At 46.6% G+C, this 20,002-nt stretch overlaps 2 protein-coding genes across 2 annotated transcripts; one reads left to right on the top strand and one right to left on the bottom strand.

The window, feature by feature from the left end:
• Positions 1–1,256: 1,256 nt before the first annotated feature.
• LOC124976801 (vasculin-like protein 1) lies at positions 1,257–10,339 on the bottom strand. Its single transcript, XM_047539758.1, is given in 5 exon segments — positions 1,257–2,487; positions 2,490–3,149; positions 3,152–6,580; positions 8,850–9,001; positions 9,821–10,339. Coding segments are annotated over 3 exon segments (1,416 nt in total). The 5' UTR covers positions 3,597–6,580; positions 8,850–9,001; positions 9,821–10,339; the 3' UTR covers positions 1,257–2,176.
• On the top strand, positions 9,740–13,959 carry Fitm2 (fat storage inducing transmembrane protein 2). The gene is made up of 2 exons (XM_047539759.1): positions 9,740–9,984; positions 12,436–13,959. The coding sequence occupies exons 1-2, from the start codon at positions 9,812–9,814 to the stop codon at positions 13,049–13,051; spliced, it is 789 nt and encodes a 262-aa protein (XP_047395715.1). The 5' UTR covers positions 9,740–9,811; the 3' UTR covers positions 13,052–13,959.
• The last annotated feature ends 6,043 nt before the right edge of the window (positions 13,960–20,002 follow it).

The following is a 20,002-nucleotide window of genomic DNA, read 5'->3' on the forward strand; positions in this document are numbered from 1 at the left end:
TTTGTCTGGGAGATGAAGGCTGTCAGTGCCTGCCTTCTTTTCCACTCTCTTTTCTCAGTCCGCATTATCTTGGGGATTTTTCATTTTCCATATCTAAATGCAACTGTTAAAAGAAAAAAAATTAGACAAAATAAGTTGCACAGGGTTTATCTGTGCATAGAATGATTCGTGAATCAGGCCGCACTCCAAATCAGAAGCAGTTCAGAGAGCTCTGCTCCACTGGTAGCTTGAGCAGCCAGCTTTTCTAGGCTACACATTGAGGCAAAATAAAGAATTAGCTGATTGGCTACAACAAGGCCTGTGCCTTATTTGGAGATGGCGTCATGGGTGTTGGTGGGTGGTCCCTACTTATACAACCAGTCTGCTGGTTGGCTGTTTGTGATTGACTGAGACTGTTCTTATTTTTATTTTGTTTTTTATATCTGTTACAGGACATTAAAAAAAAAAAAAAAAAAAAAAAGAGCCGGGTGCAGTTGTGCATAATCCCAGCAGCTGGGGAGGCTGAGGCAGGAGGATTGTGAGTTCAGAGCCAGCTTCGGCAACTGAGCAAAGCCCTAAGCAACTTCGCAAGACCCTGCCTCAAAACTGAAAATAAAAAAGGGTTGGGGATATGGCCCAGTGGGTAAGTGCCCCAGATTCAATCACTGGTTCCAAAAAAAAAAGAAGGAAAGAAAAGCAGAGTGTTTATTTGCACAGAGAGTCTCACATGTCAAAATAAATTCTGTAATCTCCAAATGCTTCCACATTGAGTTTTGGTTTGCTTATGTGGGAGCTCTGGGTAGAAGATAGCTTCAAGCAAATGACTTCCTTCTTCTATGTCCTCACACTCCCTTGTTCTCTGGTCTGATAAAATGGTCCAGCTCGTAGGCATTCTGCCTCAAACCTGGGAGGCAGGGTTTTGTTTTTTTTTTTTGTTTTTTTTGTTTTGTTTTGTTTGTTTGTTTGTTTTTGAGGTAGAGTCTCATTTCTGATGTCCAAGTTGATCTCAAACTTACCATCCTCCTGCCTCAGCTTCCCAAGTAGCTGGGATTGCAGGCATGTGCCACCACATCTGATCCAAAACTGTGTTTTTAAAGGGTGATGAATCTGCCATTATTAAGGAAACTCACCTGTGTAAAATATTAGAAGCCCCAACATCTAGGTTAATCAGCGCACAGTAAGTAGTTAATAAATGTTAGTTGAATGAATAAATTAATGATTATCATATTCACTTGATTTTAAATTCCTTGAGGTGAGAGACCAGGTATTTTTTTAAATATTTTATTATACATTGACAAATGATAGTTGTATATATTTATGGGGTGCAAGTGATGCTATGATTTATAAATACAATGTGGAATAATTCAATCAACCTAATTAACATATGCATCATCTTCAATATTTATCATTTTTTGTGGTGAGAAAATAGCACAATCAGCATTTTTTTAAACTGATGCAAAATATTTATTCCAAGTTAGTTATTTTATGCAGTAGTTTTTCCCCTCAACGGACTTGTGATAACCACATCTTTTAAATCTGTAAATAATGTTATCAAAATAATCTTAATCTTTGAAATCTCACAAAAATTTATATTTTACAATCCACCCTGAATATCAAGGCTGCAAGAATAACACAACATTTCCTAGATCCAAATATTTTATAGCTGTACCCGAAAAGGAAAAAGAAAACAAAAACAAACAAACAAAAACCACATATGCTTTGTTAAGGGCTAAAGTTACCCAAGCAGCCAAAAATAAAATAAAATATCCAAATTATTAGCATTAATTTAATACAATTATAACTTCAATAGTCACTTTGTCATTGACAATGATTGCTTGAGCACGGGGGTGAGTGCCCCAAGGGCTGGTAGTAGAAGCTGTTGCTGCAGACAAGTGTCTCCTCTCTGCATCTCTGCACTGCCAGCTCCCACCTGTGCATCGCCCCATATGTACTGTGTGTGTGTATTTAAAAAAAATCCCACCACACAAACTTCTATTAAGCAGGTAACAGGGAAGAACAACAACAAAAGCTAAACAAGCCAACTGCTCTTTCTTTGGGATATGATTATTTCCCTTGTGCATGAAGTATTCAACAACATTAAGAGAAGGAAAAGGAAAAAAGAACGATTTCTTCTGTATATTCCCTAAACACACAAGCTGAGTTTACTGGGTCAGATTAACTGTGAGCATTTATATGCCTACTTCCAGGCATCATCATCTGATGTTTCACTGCTACTCGTTTCTGTGTCTGAGTCCTCGAACTCTGCTTTACAAGTGCTTCTCCAAGGGGAGAACAGGCTGGAACTGCGGCTCTGCAAGAAGCCATTCTTTCCAAAGCCATTTCTTCTCAGCTGCTCTGTCTCCATGTGGAACTCTTTTAGCTCTTCCTCTGTGAGAGAAAGGCAATTCTCATCATTTTCAGGATATTCCTGCCATCCCATTGCTTTCAATAACCTGTGCTCTGCTTCCAGAGAGTGTGACCAGACCCCCCCTTCTTCTACCACAGGGAAAGACCGTTCTGAAGCCAGCCTTCCTCCCCATTTTCCTTTGGTTCAGGTGTGCTGTTATCCTCCAAATCCTCCAGCTTGTCGCAGTCTCTGTTCTCTGTAAAGTCTCCATTCCGGTCATCCTTCAGAGTCTTCAGGAACTCACTTTTTCTGTCAGTGGTTCGGCGGGTCAACTTGGTCAGTGGAGAGGAGCTGATCTCAATTGGAGGGGTAATGCTGGAGGGACTCTCTTTGGGAGAGCTGAGAACTGTGCCACCAGCCAGTACCACTGGTTTGGTAACAGAGATTGGATTGGTAAATGCAGACTCCCGGCTAGAGGAAAGGGATCCTGATTTGTGTTCCATTCTGCTAGATTTCCATGCATTGGGCTTGGAAGGAGGTGGTGCAGGCTTAGGAACCAAGTTCTTATAAACACTTGGAACCATAGTTGACGATTTGTTCCCATTTGCATGGTGAGATCCTGGTGAGGTGAATGCAGCAGAGAAGGCAGCAGCAGGATCCTCTTTGGAAACTTTTTTGATAACTAGCATCTTGGAGGGTTGCTTGGCACTAGGTGGATTTTCCCACACTCCAGAAGGGGTCCCAATAGGTCTACATGGCTCATTCTGTTTGCCAGTTTCTGGATTCAAAGAAGGAAAGTCTTCCTCTTCAAACTGCAACTTACCACCTTGTCTTCTTTCTTTTCTTCCCTAATCTCTGTAGGTGGCTTTTCCTGAAAGGCACAGCCTTTCCGGGAGTGAAAGCTGCCATTCCAGTGTCGATGGTTCCCTGTGCCACCTCCACTACGCTGGCTCATGCCATCATGACCTCGGGAAGAGCTGTGCCAACCAGATAGGTTCCCTGTGATTCCAGCATATGCTCCCTTAGAGACACCAGAGTCCACAGAATCATGGCAGAACAGGGAGGGCTGGTACCAGGAATCTCCTGTAGTTCGTAGGGGCCCATTGTTAAAAAAGCCATCAGAGGAATTGTGTCGGCGATGGCTCACTCCAAATCTACCTTCTCCTAGGGATAGGTGCTCTCCGTGTTTTTCAAAGGTGGATGTAGGTGACTTAGCTGACTGTGGTGTTGAGAAATTTAGCCAAGCAGGAACAAAGTCATGCTGCGCCATTTAGGTCCAGTGTCTTCTCAGCAAGGTGAGGCATCCAACCTCATGGTCAGGATCCCAGAGTGAAACTCTGTGGTCCTGTTTTCCGAACTCCTTGACACTACCAGTTGGCTCTCTCATGAGGTCTTCTTGTTAAAAAGGTGCTTAAGCAGTCTGGTCAGCAGCACGACTTGTGATGAAGCCTGGCTCTATGTGGCTCACTTTCTGAGTCCCTCTAATTGCTCATCCTAAACTACCTAGTTCCTGACTCGCTTCCAAAAGGGGGAAGGGGGGAGGGAAAGGGAGAAGGGGAACATAAAAAGTATTTGTTACATTTAAAAAGGGGGGTAAGGGGAAAGAGCTATGTCTATGTTCACCTCATTCAACTTCCTTGAGTAATGGCACTATGACGATGCTTAAATAGGTAATACATGGACATTTGCACAGCGAGTGCGAACTGTTCATAACAAGGTCATAGCTACACAGGTCGCCTCATGTGTGAGCAAGTAATGTCATCAAGGTGACAGATCAAAAATATAATATTAAAGCACCATAAAAGATCTGAGTAATCAACTCCAGTGGCAAATAAACACATAACAAAGCCCTTAAAACATAAATGTCATTATTTTTACACAACTGCTAAAAATAGTGTGCAGATATGTATTTATATTTGTCTTAAATTTTAAAATCTATACATATATGAAATCTTGTTAAAAAAAAAAACAGACAGGAACTTGATATACTTTTCCCTCTAGGAATAGCAGCTTTCAAGGCAAATTTCTTGGTATAAAGCTCCTAAATGTATATTCTATTTCTTTGGTCTTCAATATTTATAAATTCAGAACAAAATTTTAAAAAGTAGAAAGACAGGGGGTAAGGAATAGTCAAGGAAGTTCCAAAATGAGATTTTCTTCTTCTTCAGTTTTCTGTATTTCACTTGTTTTGCTTCTTCCCCAAAACTGAATTCAGCTACTGGAAGGTGATATGAAGAATCTTCTACTGCTTTGGTAGAGAAGTCACTTTTTATTTTGGATCCATTTCCATCATTACTCAATCATTAAAAAGGCCACATGAATCTACCAATCGAGCAGCGGCGGAGCTACAGCCAAGGACAAGACGCGGCGTCTAAGGATGCGTCCCTGGTTCCTTGGCCCTGCAAAGGTGACTAGCCCACAACCATAACAAAGCTCTTCCCCACAATCAGCAATTTTGAGATGTGTAATACACTACTATCTACTACATTCTGATGTTGTGGAATAGATACCAAAAAAAGAAAATCCTTCTTCCTCCTATCTAGTTGAGGCTTGTTACTCTTCAACCATCTTCTCCATTTCCCCCAAACTCAACCTTTGCTAACCACCATTCTACTCTCTACTTCTGAGTTTGGTTGCTTGTTTCAGATTCCACACATAAGTGAGAACCTGTGGGATTTGTCTTTCTGCACCTAGCTTATTTCATTTAGCACAATGTTCTCCAATTCCATCCAAGTTGTCACATAGGCCAAAAATCTCTTTTTTAAGGCTAAATAATATTCCACTGTGTAGATATGCCACATTTTTCTATCCCTTCATGGACACTAAGGTTGAGTTCATAACTCAGCTATTGTGAATAATGATGTAAGGAGCACAGGAGAGCAAACATCTTATACTGATTTCACATTCTGGATACAAGGGGGATTACTGAATCACATGGTAATTTTAATTCTAAAAAAATTTTTTTAGCTGTAGATGGACTCAATGCCTTTATTTATTTTCATGGTGCTGAGACTCGAGCCCAGTGCCTCACATGTGCTAGGCAAGCACTGTACCACTGAGCCACAACCCCAACCCAGGGTAATTTTAATTTTAATAAAATATAAACAAACTTTTTCCATAATGGCTCTACTAATTTACATTACTACCAATTTTGTACAAGGATTCCTTTTCTTTACACCAACACTGATGTCTTATCTTTTTGGTGACAGTCATTCTGACATGTATGAGGTACTATCTCCTTGTGGTTATAATTTGCCTTTCCCCAGTGAATGGTGGTGTTGAGTATTCTACATGTACCTGTGGACACGTGTATGTTGCATTTGAAGAAATGTTTATTCAGTTCCACCGTCCATTTTCAGATTGGACTATTTCCTTTCTGTAGAGTTGAGTTCCTTATATATTGACCCCTTATCAGATATGTGGCTTACAAATATTCTTTCCCATTCTGCAGGTTACTTCTTCACTCTGCTCTTTACTTTGCTGTGCAGAAGCTTTTCAGTTTGATGCAATCCCATTTGCTATTTTTGCTTTTGTTGCTTGCATTATTAAGATCAAATCTTGAAAATCATTGCCCAGACTAATGGCATATAGTTTTGCCCTTTATTTTCTTCTACGAGTGTTACAGTTTCAGGTTTGTTTTTAATCCATTTTGAGTTGATTTGTGTTTATAGGGTCCAATTTTTGTTATAAGGGTCCAATTTTATGCTACTGCAGTTTTCCCAGCATCATTATTGAAAAAGTTGTTCTTTTCCACTGTTTTCTTGGTACCTTTGCTGATGATGATCATATGTGGGTTCATTTCTGTGCTCTCTATTCTGTTCTTTTGGTCAATGTTCTACTTTTATGTCAGTACTGTGCTATTTTAGCTACTACCACTTTGTATAGTTTAAAATCACGTAGGTGATGCCTCCGGCTTTGTTCATTTGCCTCATGATTGCCTTGGCTATTTAGTTTTTTTTTTTTTTTTATGGTTCCACATGGATTTTAGGATTTTTTTCTATTTCTGTGAAAAAAGACATTGGAATTTTGATAGGGATTACATTGAATTTATAGATCACTTTGAGTAGTATCAGTACTTCAATGATATTAATTGTTCCAATCCATGAACATGGGATAGTTTTCCATTTATTTGGACAATACTTCTAACAAGTATTTGTAGGATAGATGAATGAAGGATGAAAATCAACAATTAGGTGATATCACTGAGGTCTCAGGTAGGGCAGATTCCCAGTATTTGTGGTCTTCCATCTCCCTCTGGTGGGGAAGGAAAAGGGTATCATTCTCTAATGACTTAAAATTTCCTAATCTGTTTTTCAAATTATACTATGAATATATAAAATCAATTCAGTGAGTCATGACCAGCTTTCTAAAAAATTAAATTGAGTTTATGATTGAGCAGAAATTATCAGAGTGCTTTACACATGACAGAGGCATATTCTGTCATGAACTGTCATGAAGCTCTATCTATACTTATACCTAAATATCTATTAGCACATGTAATCATTTATATGCTGCGAATGTTTTTATGTGTGTACTAGATCACAAATAATGGTCTCTGTAAATATTTAATAACTAGCTCTCTAGGGGAACATGTATAAGTAGATACATACATAGGTTTTTTAAAATAATTTTTCTCAATATAAAGAATATGTAGCACATGATTTATAGGTAATGAATATATAATACTGTGGCAAATATAATTAATTGATTTCATGGAATGCTTTTATTGATTTTCGATGGACTCTTGTATCTATGGTTTCAGTTCAACCATGTTTTGACAAATGGAGTTGCAACCCAATGTAAACAATAATTGTATGCATTAAAGCCTTAATTTGTGGGCTTGTCAATTTCCTTAGTGTAAATACTCCCACCAATGTGACACCACAGAGGGGAAGAGTTATACAGGAGCATGCCATACAGTTAAAACAAATGTAAGCAATCTCAAGAACATAGCCAGGTGTGGTGGTGCACGCTTATAATCCCAGCTGCTCAGGTGGTTGAAGCAGAAGGATTAGTTCAAGGCCAACCTGACAACTTAGCAAGACCCAGTCTCAAAATTAAGAAGGAGGAGGAGGAGGAGGAAGCAACAAAGAAAAAGAAAAAAACTGGGATGAAGCTCAGTGGTTAAGCACCCTTGGGTTCAATCCCCAGTACTGCAAAATAAACAAAACATAGGTAATAATAATATAACAAAATAACTAGGAAGTGATGGGGTTTGGATATTTATTTTGAGTTTGTTAGTTTATATAATAAAATTCTTTATATGGCTGTGCTTAACAATTATTTGGCAAAAGTTCTGAAAATTTAACACCCAGCTCTCTCAGGCCTATACGAACTAACTCTCTAAGGGATTATCACTGGACTCAAAACATATATATATATTTTCTAATGGGGGTTGAATTTTTAAAATATGTATGAAAACTGCTCTAGAGGCCTTGGACAATTCTTTAGGACCAAGTTTAGACCTGTCTTCAACAATCTTCAGGAAGGAAGCTGCATTGTTTCCAGTGAAATAAACCCATTTCCTTTCTTTTTTTTTTTTTTTTTTTGCGGTGCTGGGGATCAAACCCAGGGCCTTGTGCTTGCAAGGTAAGCACTCTACCGACTGAGCTGTCTCCCCGGCCCATTTCCTTTCTTTAGAAATACAAATCCCCAAACTTTCAGTACGTTTTTGATAGTCCCTCTGGGTGCTGTCTAGCCTTTCTGTTCACCCAGCACTCTTCCCCCATTGAGTCAGGGGATCAGCATCTGGATTTCCACTTGGGGAACCACCCAGCTAATAGACGGCAGAGCTGCCACTCAAAACAAACCCAGCCTCCTTTATTTTACCCACTGAGGTGTAAGCTACTGAAAGTAATGGTAAGTGAGCACCTGCCAACCTTAAGGAGACGGAGATGGCTTCAGATTCTATTAAAAGCCGCCTTCACAAATAACAAAAAGTCAAACTGGTATAATTATCCCTGTATCTTCTTTTTTAAACCTAGCTATTTGAAGGGCCAGAAACATCTTGCCACATAAGAACTCCAGCCAGATAAATGCAATTTACAGACATGAAGATCATCTTAAGATGGTTTTAAGGAATTATTACTTTTAGTTTCATTAATTATTGATTCTCTATATGAGATACTTTAACCATCGATCTGTGATAGATATAAACCAGACATTATTTCACAAATTGTGGTAGCTGTCCTTGGCATATGGACAAGAGATTATTTTAGTCTTTTAGTAATGATGATATTTCATTTTTTCTTTTCTTTTTCTTTTTTTTTTTTTGGGATTGAACCCAGGGGCACTCAACGACTGAGCCACATCTCCAACCCTTTTTGTATTTTATTTAGAAACAGGGTCTCACTGAGTTTCTCAGGGCCTTCCTAAGTTGCTGAGGCTGGCTTTGAACACATGATCCTCCTGCTTCAGCCTCCTGAGTCACTAGGAATACAGGTATATGCCACCATGCCCAGCTAACAGTGATAATATTTCAATAGAAATGTTTTCTTTGAAGGGAGCAATATAACTGACTCACCAATGACGAGAAAGGAGACCTGATCACAAAGGTGGAGGCCAAGACAGTAGTGATGCAGTCAGAAGCTGAGGAATGCCAAGGTTTGCCACGTCACCAGCAGCCAGGAGAGAGGCAAGGGGGTTCTGTCCCACTGCCTCCAGGAGGAACCAGCCCTGTGAGAGAACAAATTTCTGTTGTTTTAAACCAACACATTTATGGTAATTTTTATGGCTGTCACAGACGACTAATACAGTGACCAGAGAAGGACTCCAGATTGGGAAACTCTTTCATAGACACCAGCTTGACAGGGGACTGAGTGACCAAGTCTCCAAAACCTCCTGTGATCTCCATTAACTCTCACCATCCAGTATTATCCCTCTGTACACACAGCTATTTTAAATGAAAATATATTTAGTAACTTAAATTTCAAATGTAGTAATTATGTTGTGTATTTCCTTTTCAGTGAAGTGTCATTTCATGTCGCCATACCTGGACCACCAAAAAAAGAACCCCTGAGTTCATAAACGAGTCTTAGGAAAAGACAGATCTTCTCTCCTCCCTGGGACAGATCAAAAAATTAAGGCTTGGAGGGAGGAGAGGTCTCCAAGCCTCCAAGAGACACTAAATGATGCTGTGGCCACCGCTCCAGTTCCTACTGGGCTCTCTGTTCTACCCCAACCTCCATCAAATACTTTCACAGGCGCTTTTTCTCAGACCAGGGCAAGCGCAGCCTGCAGCTCCTGCAACGCGTCGCCTGGAGGCGGGAGGTGGGGGACAAGGAGCTGCAGGGCGCGCGGCACGGCATACCACACACTGCAGAGGCCGCCAGTAGCCACCAGAGGGAGCGCGCGGGCTCCTCCAGGGGTGGAACCCGCGGGTGGCGCGCATGCGCTCGAAAGGAGGTGGCCGCGCCGGCCCTGGCGAAGGGCGAGACGGTGGCCGAGAGGGCACCGAGAAGCGGACGGTGGCCGACGAGGTCCGGCATGGAGCACCTGGAGCGCTGCGCGTGGTTCCTCCGCGGGACGCTGGTGCGGGCGGCGGTACGGCGCTACCTGCCGTGGGCGCTGGTGGCCTCCATGCTGGCGGGCTCCCTCGTCAAGGAGCTCTCCCCGCTGCCCGAGAGTTTCCTTAGCAACAAGCGCAACGTCCTCAACGTGTGAGTGCACCCCGGGTCCTCCTGGGCGCGCCGTCGGCCGCCTGCCGGGCGGACCGGTCGTGGGAAGCGAAGACCTTCGGTCGTGACAGCAGCACCGCGCGCGTGTCGCGACTCAGGGACCCCGGAATAGTCAGCCAGTGTCGCTAGCGTTTCGTGTTTGCAGATTCAGATAGACAGCCCGAGTCTGACGGGCAGGCAGGGACGCCAGGGGTGAGTGTGACCGTGTGCATGTCGGGGTGCGGGGTGGGATGGGGCGACGGGCCAGCACCTGTCGCTGTCGCCCCCACCTCCTCTTGGAGTTTAGGAGCTTTCCACTGCCTGCCTGTATGTCAGACCCTGTGCCTCCACCCTGTGTCAGATCTCTCCTGTCACCAAACCTGTCACCGTTGTTTTAAAGACGCCCCCCCCACCCCCGACCTTTGAGAACCTCTCCCCAGTCTGCGACAGAATTCCCACGCCCAGATCCTGGCGGAGGAAAGTGACTATCTGGTCTATGACCTTTCTCCTGGATCTCCTTGGACCTTCTCAGCCACCCAGAGTGGATGGCCAGTGGCCCAGAAAGCTGTCCCAGCTGGGCTGTTGGGGACATCTCCTTAACTCCACCCACCCACTTCTTTACTTTTAAAAAAAGACCACAAGAATGTAAGTTTATTGCACAAAAACGTGGAGTAATAAAAGGAAAGTGAAAGATGAAATGCACCCCTTAACGTGAGCCTAATCCTTCAGGATTGTCTCCAGCATCCCCTGAGACTCAGCCCAACTTTGTCCCCTTCCAACCCTGGTTTCTTTCCCAGGCAACTTCAAATGCCTGACAGGTCTTGGCTCTGGTGAGTGAGTCCCTCCTTATCAGTGCCAGTGAAGATTTTAGTGACAGGCCCTGGTGTGTCTGAGAAACCACTGGGACTAGGAAAGAGGCATTCTGTCCTTGGTCCACCTTCCGCCCTCACCCATTCTTGGTGGCTGGGCTAAGAATAGATTGTGAGAGTGGTAGTAGCCTCCAGTCTCATTCGTGTGTCTCCTGCAGCTGGTCCCCAGGTCAGTCACCTTTCGTGGGCACAGGGGAGCCAGACAAGGCAGCTGTTGCTTTATCTGGCCCCAGTGAGCTGGGAGCCAAGCAGCCTGGCACAGGAGTCCCTGTTGTTTGGGGGTAGCCATGGATTCTCGTGTCTCGTTCCAAGACACTGCTTGGAATTAGTGTTCCAAGCAAGGAGAGCTAGTGTTGAATCATTGGATCTGGAAGCAGTCTTGAAAGCCATTTGGTGCCCTCAGCTCTGCTTAACAGCCAAGGAAACTGAGGCTTAGAAAGGTGTAGTAACAAGTTAGGTCAGTCAGGATTGGACCCCAGGTGTACTAGCTTGAAGTAAAGCTCTTTGTTCCAGGACTTTTTCTGCAGTGCAGGAAGGAACAGTGGTGTGGTAGGGAAGCATGGGCTTTGAGGCTGGCAGTGTGGTTTCAGTTGTACTCTTTGGTTCATAAAGTGAGACAAATGACGTCTTCCTCCCAGGGTGATTGTGAGTCTTCCATAGAAAGTGAATGTGGAGGCTGGGGGTGAAGCTTTGTGGTAGAACACTTGCCTGGCTTGTGCGAGAACCTGGGTTTGACCCAGCACCATGGGGATGGGGGAGAAAGGAAAGAGAGTGAATGGGTGTGAAGGCTCCTGGCATTTGATAGATGCTCAGTTATTATTGCTTTCATGAGCAAATAACATAATGCTAAGACCACGGACCTCAAATCTTGTTTTTTTTTTCTTTTCTTAGTTGTATTGGGGTTCAAACCCATGGCATCAAATATTCTAGGCAAGCATTCTACTATATACCCAGCCCTATTCTTCTTCTTCTTCTTTTTTTTTTTTAAAGACAGGGTCTCAGCGTGTTGTCCGTGCTGGCCTTGAACTGAAATCCTTCTTCCTCAGACTCCTGAGTAGCTTGGATTATAGGCATGTGCTGCTATAAGCAGCTCAGACCCCACTTTACCAGTTACAACCTCCACCATGTGGTACTAGGAGTTGGATTCAGGGGTGCTCTACCACTGAGCTATATCCCAGCCCTTTTTAAAAAAATTTTGTGTTTCTTGAGACAGAGCCTCGCTAAGTTGCCAAGGCTGGCCTCAAACTTGCAATCCTCCTGTGACAGCCTCCCAAGTTGCTGGGATTACAGGTGTGCACCACCATGCCTGATTTCCAACCTCCACTTTGGAATGACACTTCCCTGTGCCTCAGTTTCTTTAACTGTAAAATGGAGCCTCTAATAATACCTATCTCACAGAGTTAAGGCTTCAGTAGTGAAAGGTCCTTGGTGAGGGAGGCACTTGGGAAGCACTGGAAGCGTGAGAGCTGTTAGGGTCGGAGGCTTTGATCACGTGTTCTCGCTCACCCTCCCTTGGGAGCGCAGATGCCATGACTGCTTCCTCCCGCCATGTCCCTTCTTCATTTCCACTTTCCTCCTCCGTCAGGTATTTTGTCAAAGTGGCCTGGGCCTGGACGTTCTGTCTCCTCCTGCCTTTCATTGCCCTCACCAACTACCACCTGACAGGCAGGGCTGGCCTGGTCCTGCGGCGACTGAGCACCCTGCTCGTGGGCACGGCCATCTGGTACGTCTGCACGTCGCTCTTCTCCAACATCGAGCACTACACGGGCAGCTGCTACCAGTCGCCGGCCCTGGAGGGGGTCCGAGAGGAGCACCGGAGCAAGCAGCAGTGCCACAGGGAAGGCGGCTTCTGGCACGGCTTTGACATCTCAGGCCACTCCTTCCTGCTGACCTTCTGTGCCCTCATGATCGTGGAGGAGATGGCCGTGCTGCATGAGGTGAAGACAGACCGAAGCCACTGCCTCCACACAGCCATCACCGCCCTGGTGGTCGCCCTAGGCTTCTTGACCTTCGTCTGGGTGTGGATGTTTCTGTGCACGGCCATTTATTTCCATGACTTGTCCCAGAAAGTGTTTGGCACCTTGTTTGGTTTGCTGGGCTGGTATGGGACGTATGGGTTTTGGTACCTGAAATCCTTCTCCCCTGGACTTCCTCCCCAGAGCTCTAGCTTGATATTGAAGCAAGACAGTTACAAGAAGTAGAAGAGAAACAGAGGTGGGGACGGCAGGACAGTGGGTGGTGTACTTTCCACTTACTCTGTTTAGTTATGGGCTGAATTCTGGACCCCACTTCAGGCAGGATGCTTCCAGGCAGTTGGGGGTGGGGAGGTGGACGGGTCCGGGGAGCGAGTTTAGTCCTCAGACTCTTCTTAGTGACCTTGCCTGTGTCACAGACACTTTTCACCCCTGGAAAGACTTGACTTTAATCTGAAACACCCCTTTTGTCCCTGAGGGGACAGCTAAGGCCCAGTGAAAAGATAGGATCAGGATGGCCTCCCTGGCGTGGTTCACGGGGAGGCCGGAGCTCCAGCCTCCAGAGCCAAACCGTCCCTCCACTTGAGCGGCTGTAAGAGCTGTTGTTTCGACAGTGTCTCTCCCTGTTGATTTTGTGCAAGCATTTTCTTCCAGCAGGGTGCTTCATAAAACACCCCAATACCTGAAATACACTCCAGTTATAGCTGTTGGTTTCCTCCTTGGAATGTTGAATATTGCACCTGGCTTGATCAGCCCCCAAAGCCAGTCCCTTCAAACACGGTGCCTCCGCCACTGAGTGTCGGTGATTTTTATGTAACGAACAGTGATCATTTTCTGTCCATGGTCTCATGTTATACGTTGGTTTTTGGAGCAATATGGTTATCTTTTTTTTCTCTTCTATTTTGAGTGAACACTTAATAGTTTTTAATAACAACTATGACAAGTAGTCTTTGTCAACAAAATTCCTGAAAATATCTCACAGTTCAGTGCCGTGGTTTTGGCACGTGTGGATTGTTTTGAGGGGTCTTTTTAGAACACTAATTTACATTTTATAAACCAAATTCTTGGCTTGAGAGTATTAAATTCCACCTCGTGGTGTTGTTTCCTCTGTTAAGAATAAAACCGGAAAGCTGGCATTTTAATAATCTGATGAATTTTAAGCTGAGTCAGAAGAGTTTTGCAGAACGCGTGTTTGTACTGAAACCTTCCTGACCGCGTGTCAGGTGTAGACTGACGAGCGCTTCAGGGTCATGCGATAGAGCATTGGTCCCTGTGCCGTGCCCGGGGCATTTCACCTTTGGATAAGATCATGATGATTCAAAAGTGAAGTAAGACTCCCCCTCAGCCGGCTAGAAGCCAGGCTGTTTGCGGAGACACCTCTGTCCCTGGTGGCCTGACATTGGCCCCACCTCCTCTTCTTGCACCATCAACGGGACACAAAACCTGGGCCCGTTCCAGGGGCCTTGGATCAGCCGACCTCTTCCCTCTTCCCTGCCTCCGGCCTTGTCATTCTGTGGCCTTCACTGTGAGAGTGCTGGCAAGGGTCAGGAAACAGGTCACCCCATCTCACAGGGCACAGGTCCACACTGATAAGATGTCCTCTTCCCGCGGTCTCCTCAGGCCTTTCACAGCAAGCCCCTGCCTTTTGGTCCGTGGCCTGATGATGGCCTGGGGCAGCTTCCGCGCCCCCCCCCAGTGGCGCCAGATAATAGCATTATGCGGTAAGCGCTCCCCTGGCTTAGCTCGACTCAGGCGGTAAGGAGCTTGGTCGATCTTCAGGGTAAGTCTATTTATATAAAGATATTTAAAAGACGTATTTCATATCCCATTTTGCTGTGGGTCAGTTTTCTTGATCAAAATGTGAGACGTACGATTTTGTCCCCAGAGGGGAAGAAATGCACAGTGAGGTGTCACTGTGGTGCTTCGGCTGGATGGGTCTGCCAGAGAAGACGTTTTACCCTCCGGTTTCCATCCATAAGCCAGGGGTGGGTGGGCCTGAGGTCGGCGGGCGCGTGTGAGCGGGCCAAAGTCTTTCCTAAGTTTCGTGTTCAGCACCAAAGGGGAGCAGGCAGAGGTGACTCCAGAAGTTCCTTTCTTTCACGAGGTCGTAATCTCCAGGCGTCCTCCTCACGAGGTCCGGTGCAGGCATGACACTACATTAACTACAGGGGACTGTCCCCTACCCGGCCTGCCATGTGCATCCAGCCTCCACCATTTATTCATTCTTAGTGCTTTTGTCTCCTCTGTGGTGCCAGGTGGAACCCAGAGCCTCGCACGAGCCAGGCCAGCGCCGTGCCTCTGAGCCGCGCCGGGCCCTCGCACCCTTGCCTTTTCCTCAGGAGCATGCGCTCTCTCTGTGTGACTCTGTGTGACACACCATGTTAAAATGAGGGTCTGGGCTCAGGCAACATGATGTGGGCTCAGATCCTGGCACCCCCGCAGGAGCTGTGCTGTGGGCAAGCCTCGTCTTCCCCATCGGGAAGGCGGAGACGGTGCCCATAAAGTGCTGAGCATCTGCTTAGCAGTTGAGACTCTCCATCCTCCTTTTCCTTGACAGCCTTTGGAGTGTTCTGGTTCCTCTAGAGAAGGCGGAGGAGCTGACATCTTTTGGGGGCCACCTAGAGTCTGGGTCTCGGGTTGAGCATCTCATATCTTCTGAGAAGCGTCCCCAGGTGCTGAACAAGAGGCTTCGGGCGTCTGTGATGGCAGAGCTCCGCCACGCTTATTGTGCCTGTCTGCAGGTCTGTCCCCTGATGCCTTGTTTCCACGTGCATCTGTCAGAGTCTGGGTACCAGATTGTATTTAGAGAATGGCTCTTGCCACTGTTATGTACGCACAGGTCTTGTGTGTAAACAAGCAAATTAAAGTAAACCGGAGAGAATGAAATCCCGCCTTCAGTGTTTTGTGTGTTACTTTCGAATATCCCTGAGGAAGCCCGCAGCCCCACAGACCACCCTATGAAAGACAGTCCGCCTTTCTCTTTTCTTCTTTCTTTCCTTTCTCCCTCCCATCCTTCCTTCTTTCTTGGATTGAACCCAGTGGTACCCTACCTCTGAGCTACATCTGCAGGCCCTTTTGATTTTTATTTTGAGACAGGGTCTCACTAAGTTGCTGAGGCTGGCCTCAAACTTGGGATCCTCCTGCCTCAGTCTCCCAAGTCACTTTGATTACAGTTTGGAGCTGCCCCCCCATCCCATGTGTGTGTACATGATATTTCATGGCAGTAGTTACTCCCATTTTTTCACCTAAGTCCTGTGCGTGTGTGTGCGTGTGTGTGCGTGTGTGTGTGTGTGTCTCAGCCTGCCTCACTCCTTTCTTGTGTCTTATGATCCTGAGGTCTGGGTCACCTGCACTTGGGAGTTGTCCCCCTGGCAAAGAAGATAGGCCTCACTGGAGTAAGGCTGAAGGGCAGTTACAAAGTTCCCGTGTGTGGGGTCATCTTGCTCTGTGGCCCTGGAGGGAGGCCGCCACACAGGTGAGCATTTCCTGAGCCTTTTAGATCCCACTCACTTGTCAGCCTGACCTGCTTGGCACTTCCAGCTGGTGTGTGTTGAAAGTTCAGTGCCTCCAGGATTAGAGTCTCCTCACCCTGCAAAACTTCCTGTTCGCGTTCCTTCAGCAACTCTGCAGAAGTTTTTTGTTTAGTTTTCAGCAGTAGGCATTGAACCTCAGGGTCCTCTACTATTGAGCTACACCCCCAGCCCTTTTGATTTTTAAATTTCGAGACAGGGTCTTACTAAGTTTCACAGGCTGGCCTCCAACATGTGATCCTCCTGCTTCAGCCTCCCAAGTCACTGAGATAATAGGTGTGGGCCATCCTGCCTGCCTGACGAATCCCTCTTGAGTGCACGCTGTGAGCTAGGAGTCAGGGCAGGAGGGTCAGCCCCCTCCCTGGTGGACTTAGTGCTCCAAAATCCGTCTCTGTGGCTTCAGCTGTGTGCTGGGTTTGCAAAGATGGATTCGACACATCTGCTCATTTAAGGAACTGTCACTCACAGAGAAGACCCTGCCGCACCACAGAGTGCTGAGTGCTGGTTCAAGACAGGGCCGGGAACATAGCAGGAAGAGCCAGCTGCCCGAGGAGTCAGGGACTGTTTCCACAGAAGGTAGTACTACTTTCGGGTCTTGAAGGATAAAGAGGAATTGGCGCAGTTCAGCAGGGGAGTGAGTCCAAGGCAGTGGACAGAGCACACAAGGCCATAATGCCGAGAGTCCACCGTTTGATTCAGGTATCCCTTTCAAGAGAGCCCGACTTCCTGGTCATTTTCAAAAGCCCCTGGGATGGAAGGAAGACAGACTTAAGGCCTGTCAGGGGAGGCCACAGCTGTGCTCTGCCCTGCTGGAATCTAAAGAACTCGCAGCTACAAGTGGGATACCTGGTGTGGCCTGGATTCTGTCACTGCTTTTCTGCCGTTCTGTGCGACCTTGAACTAGTCACTCGGTGCCTCTGGGACTCAGTTTCCTCATCCGATGAACTCTGGGGTGGATAAGAGAGTCTCATCAACCCTTCCAGCCCTCTCTCTGTTTCTCTGCTCTGCTGGATGAGAAGTTCTTTCAAAGCTGGTTATGACTTTTTTTTTTTAATATTTATTTTGTTTATTTACATGTGGTGCTGAGAATCGAACCCAGTGCCTCACACACGCTAGGCAAGTCCTCTACCACTGAGCCGCAACCCCAGCCCCTGGTTATGGCTTTTATTTAGGGAACGACAGGAAAGAAGCCCCCCTTCGGGCCGAGGTGGCAGCTCATTTCCTGGTGAGTGACAGGAGGGCACACTTCTGGGTGCAGCGTCACCGCCCTGCTCCTTCCTCTCCGTGTGACCCCTGGTCAGGCCTGGCCACACGGGTCCGCACCGGCTTACTGCACTTGGGGAAACCAAACCTAATTCCCTAGGGGATGAGCTGCAGAGATCATTTCAAAAGTCTCCAAAATCAAAACACTTTTGATCCCTATTGAGAAGCTAGTTTGGTCAGGAGCAACCCTGTGTGGTTCGGACATCGTTGGGAAGCGTCCAGCAGCCTCCGACAGTTCTTCCAGTGCTGGGGGAGCTCTACCGGTGAACGGAGAACAGGTGCCCTCCCGCTGTAGGGGACGCAGGTGGAGGACGGGCACCAGCTGTTTCGACGGTGACCTGATAGTATGCCAGCTGAAAACAGGCAGACCCAGCAACCTCAGAGGTTTGCTCTAAGGAAACGTGTATAGAAAGACTTTTATTATAGTTGCTGCAAGAGTGAAAACTTGTCAAAACTAATTGGCAGTCAGTTACATGAATTATAGTGATTCTGTGAGTCATCGAATGCAGTTGCCACCAAGAACGAGTGACACTGTGACTCGTAGCCGGCGTGAGCCTGGAGCGGAAGGTGTGGGCTCGTGCTGACTCTGCCTCACAGCTGTGCGTCCTCAGCCAGGTCAGGCTCTGAGCCCCCACTTTGGGAATGTAAGGTGGGGTTCACAGCGCCTCCCTCTCCTCACTCAGCAGTCCCCCAACAGTGGGGGAGCACCCAGTGTACCAGTTTCTGTAGTAGGTGGGGTGGCGGGAGGTGCCACGTTAATTCCAAGCCACAGACCTGCCTCAGTGGGTTGCAGTCTAGCTGGGTTCAGACAACAAAACACAAAGTCAAACAGCGTGCTGAGTGTCAAAAGCAGTGTCCCCCCAACCGACACTGACATTGTCACAACTCAGGCAGAGACGCCATGTAAAGCATTGGGAGAAGCAAAAGGATCAAGGAGGCTAACAGGCTGCCGGTTTCTGACCCGAAATCTACCATACACACTGGCTGTGTGTCCTTGAGCATGTTCCTTAACTTCTCTGGTTCTCGGTTTTTTCATCTGTAAAATGAGGAATAATACCTACATCAAAGTGTGAAAACTTGTGGGGATTAAATGAATTAATGCTTGCAAGGTGTTTAGAACAGGATCTTGTGTGGGAGGCACTACATGATGTCGTTCCAGGGCACAGTAGGTCCTAGTGTCACCTGTACCATGACTTCACCAAAAAAAATAAGAAACCCACGCGTGAGCGTGTTTTCAGTGCACAGAGCTGCTGTTGAACCTGGAAGGCTGTGTCCCTGCGCTCTGTGACCCTGGAGCACCTCAGACTCTGCATTCCAGTTCAGGGTTCAAAGGTACTGCAGAGTGAGGGAGCTGTTTCCAGGACAGCCGAAAGAAAGGGCCTTGAACCGGTGGTGTCCTGGCCCGGGTGAAGTCGCTCCCTGTGCGTCTGGGGTGCTCTCCACCCCGGCGAACCAAGGGCTGCCTACCGCTGGACCCGGGTGCTTCCTTTGGGCCCTGGGCTGGGAGCCTTTTCACAGGGCCCTGCCACTCGCTGCCTTCTCTGCCAGGTGTGGCCATCCAGGGAATGTGCTGCCGAGGTGTCTGAGCGCCCAGGAGGCGAGCGGGTGGGGAGCCGGGGAGCCTCCCTGGTTAGATCCTAACCCCTGGAACAAAGGCGTTCGGGCCCTGCCCAAGCCTGTGCCTCCGCACGTTGCCGCCCGCGCTCCTTGCACCCTGTCCTGCCCTTCCTGAGCAGACTTCACCTGCCGGGTGCCCCGGCTGCTGGGAGTGAGTCAGGGTGAGGGGCGGGGCATAAACCGGCTCTCATAAACTGACTTGGACCGGAAACCAGGAGGACTGCATTCAACGCCTCAGCTGTGTGACGCTGGGCAAAGCGGTTAGCCTCTCTGACTCCTTACTCAGCTACAAAATGAGAATACTTTCTGTCTCACTAGTCATCGATTGGTTTAATGCAATCACAGATGGGAAAATATAAGTTTTGAAATACCAGACACTCTTGAGACACCCTGCTTATTATTGAAGAGATTTATCCTTGTCTAATGACTGTCTCTCTTAGAAGCCCAGACCCTATAACAACGAAATGTCCTCAATAACCCTGCAATTTCTCTGTCACTAACCAAATTTTAAAAATGCAACACTGAATAGGATTAACAACTGGCATTTGTTCTTGCATCTTTTTTAGTCTGATGCTTGGCATTTTACTGCATCATCTCACCTGGGTTTCCCTCCAATCCAGGCTAAAAGGAAATAGCCAGGACTTCGGCTGCAAACACATCTGACTTCCTAGCCCAGTTCTGTCACTGTATTAGTCAGCTACTGCTACAATTCTGCTTGGTAACAAAACATCCCCCAACAGACTTGCTGACTTACAGCAAATGCAGGTCA

Source organism: Sciurus carolinensis, chromosome 2 (assembly GCF_902686445.1).
Source record: "Sciurus carolinensis chromosome 2, mSciCar1.2, whole genome shotgun sequence".
In the NCBI taxonomy this organism is placed as follows: domain Eukaryota; kingdom Metazoa; phylum Chordata; class Mammalia; order Rodentia; family Sciuridae; genus Sciurus; species Sciurus carolinensis.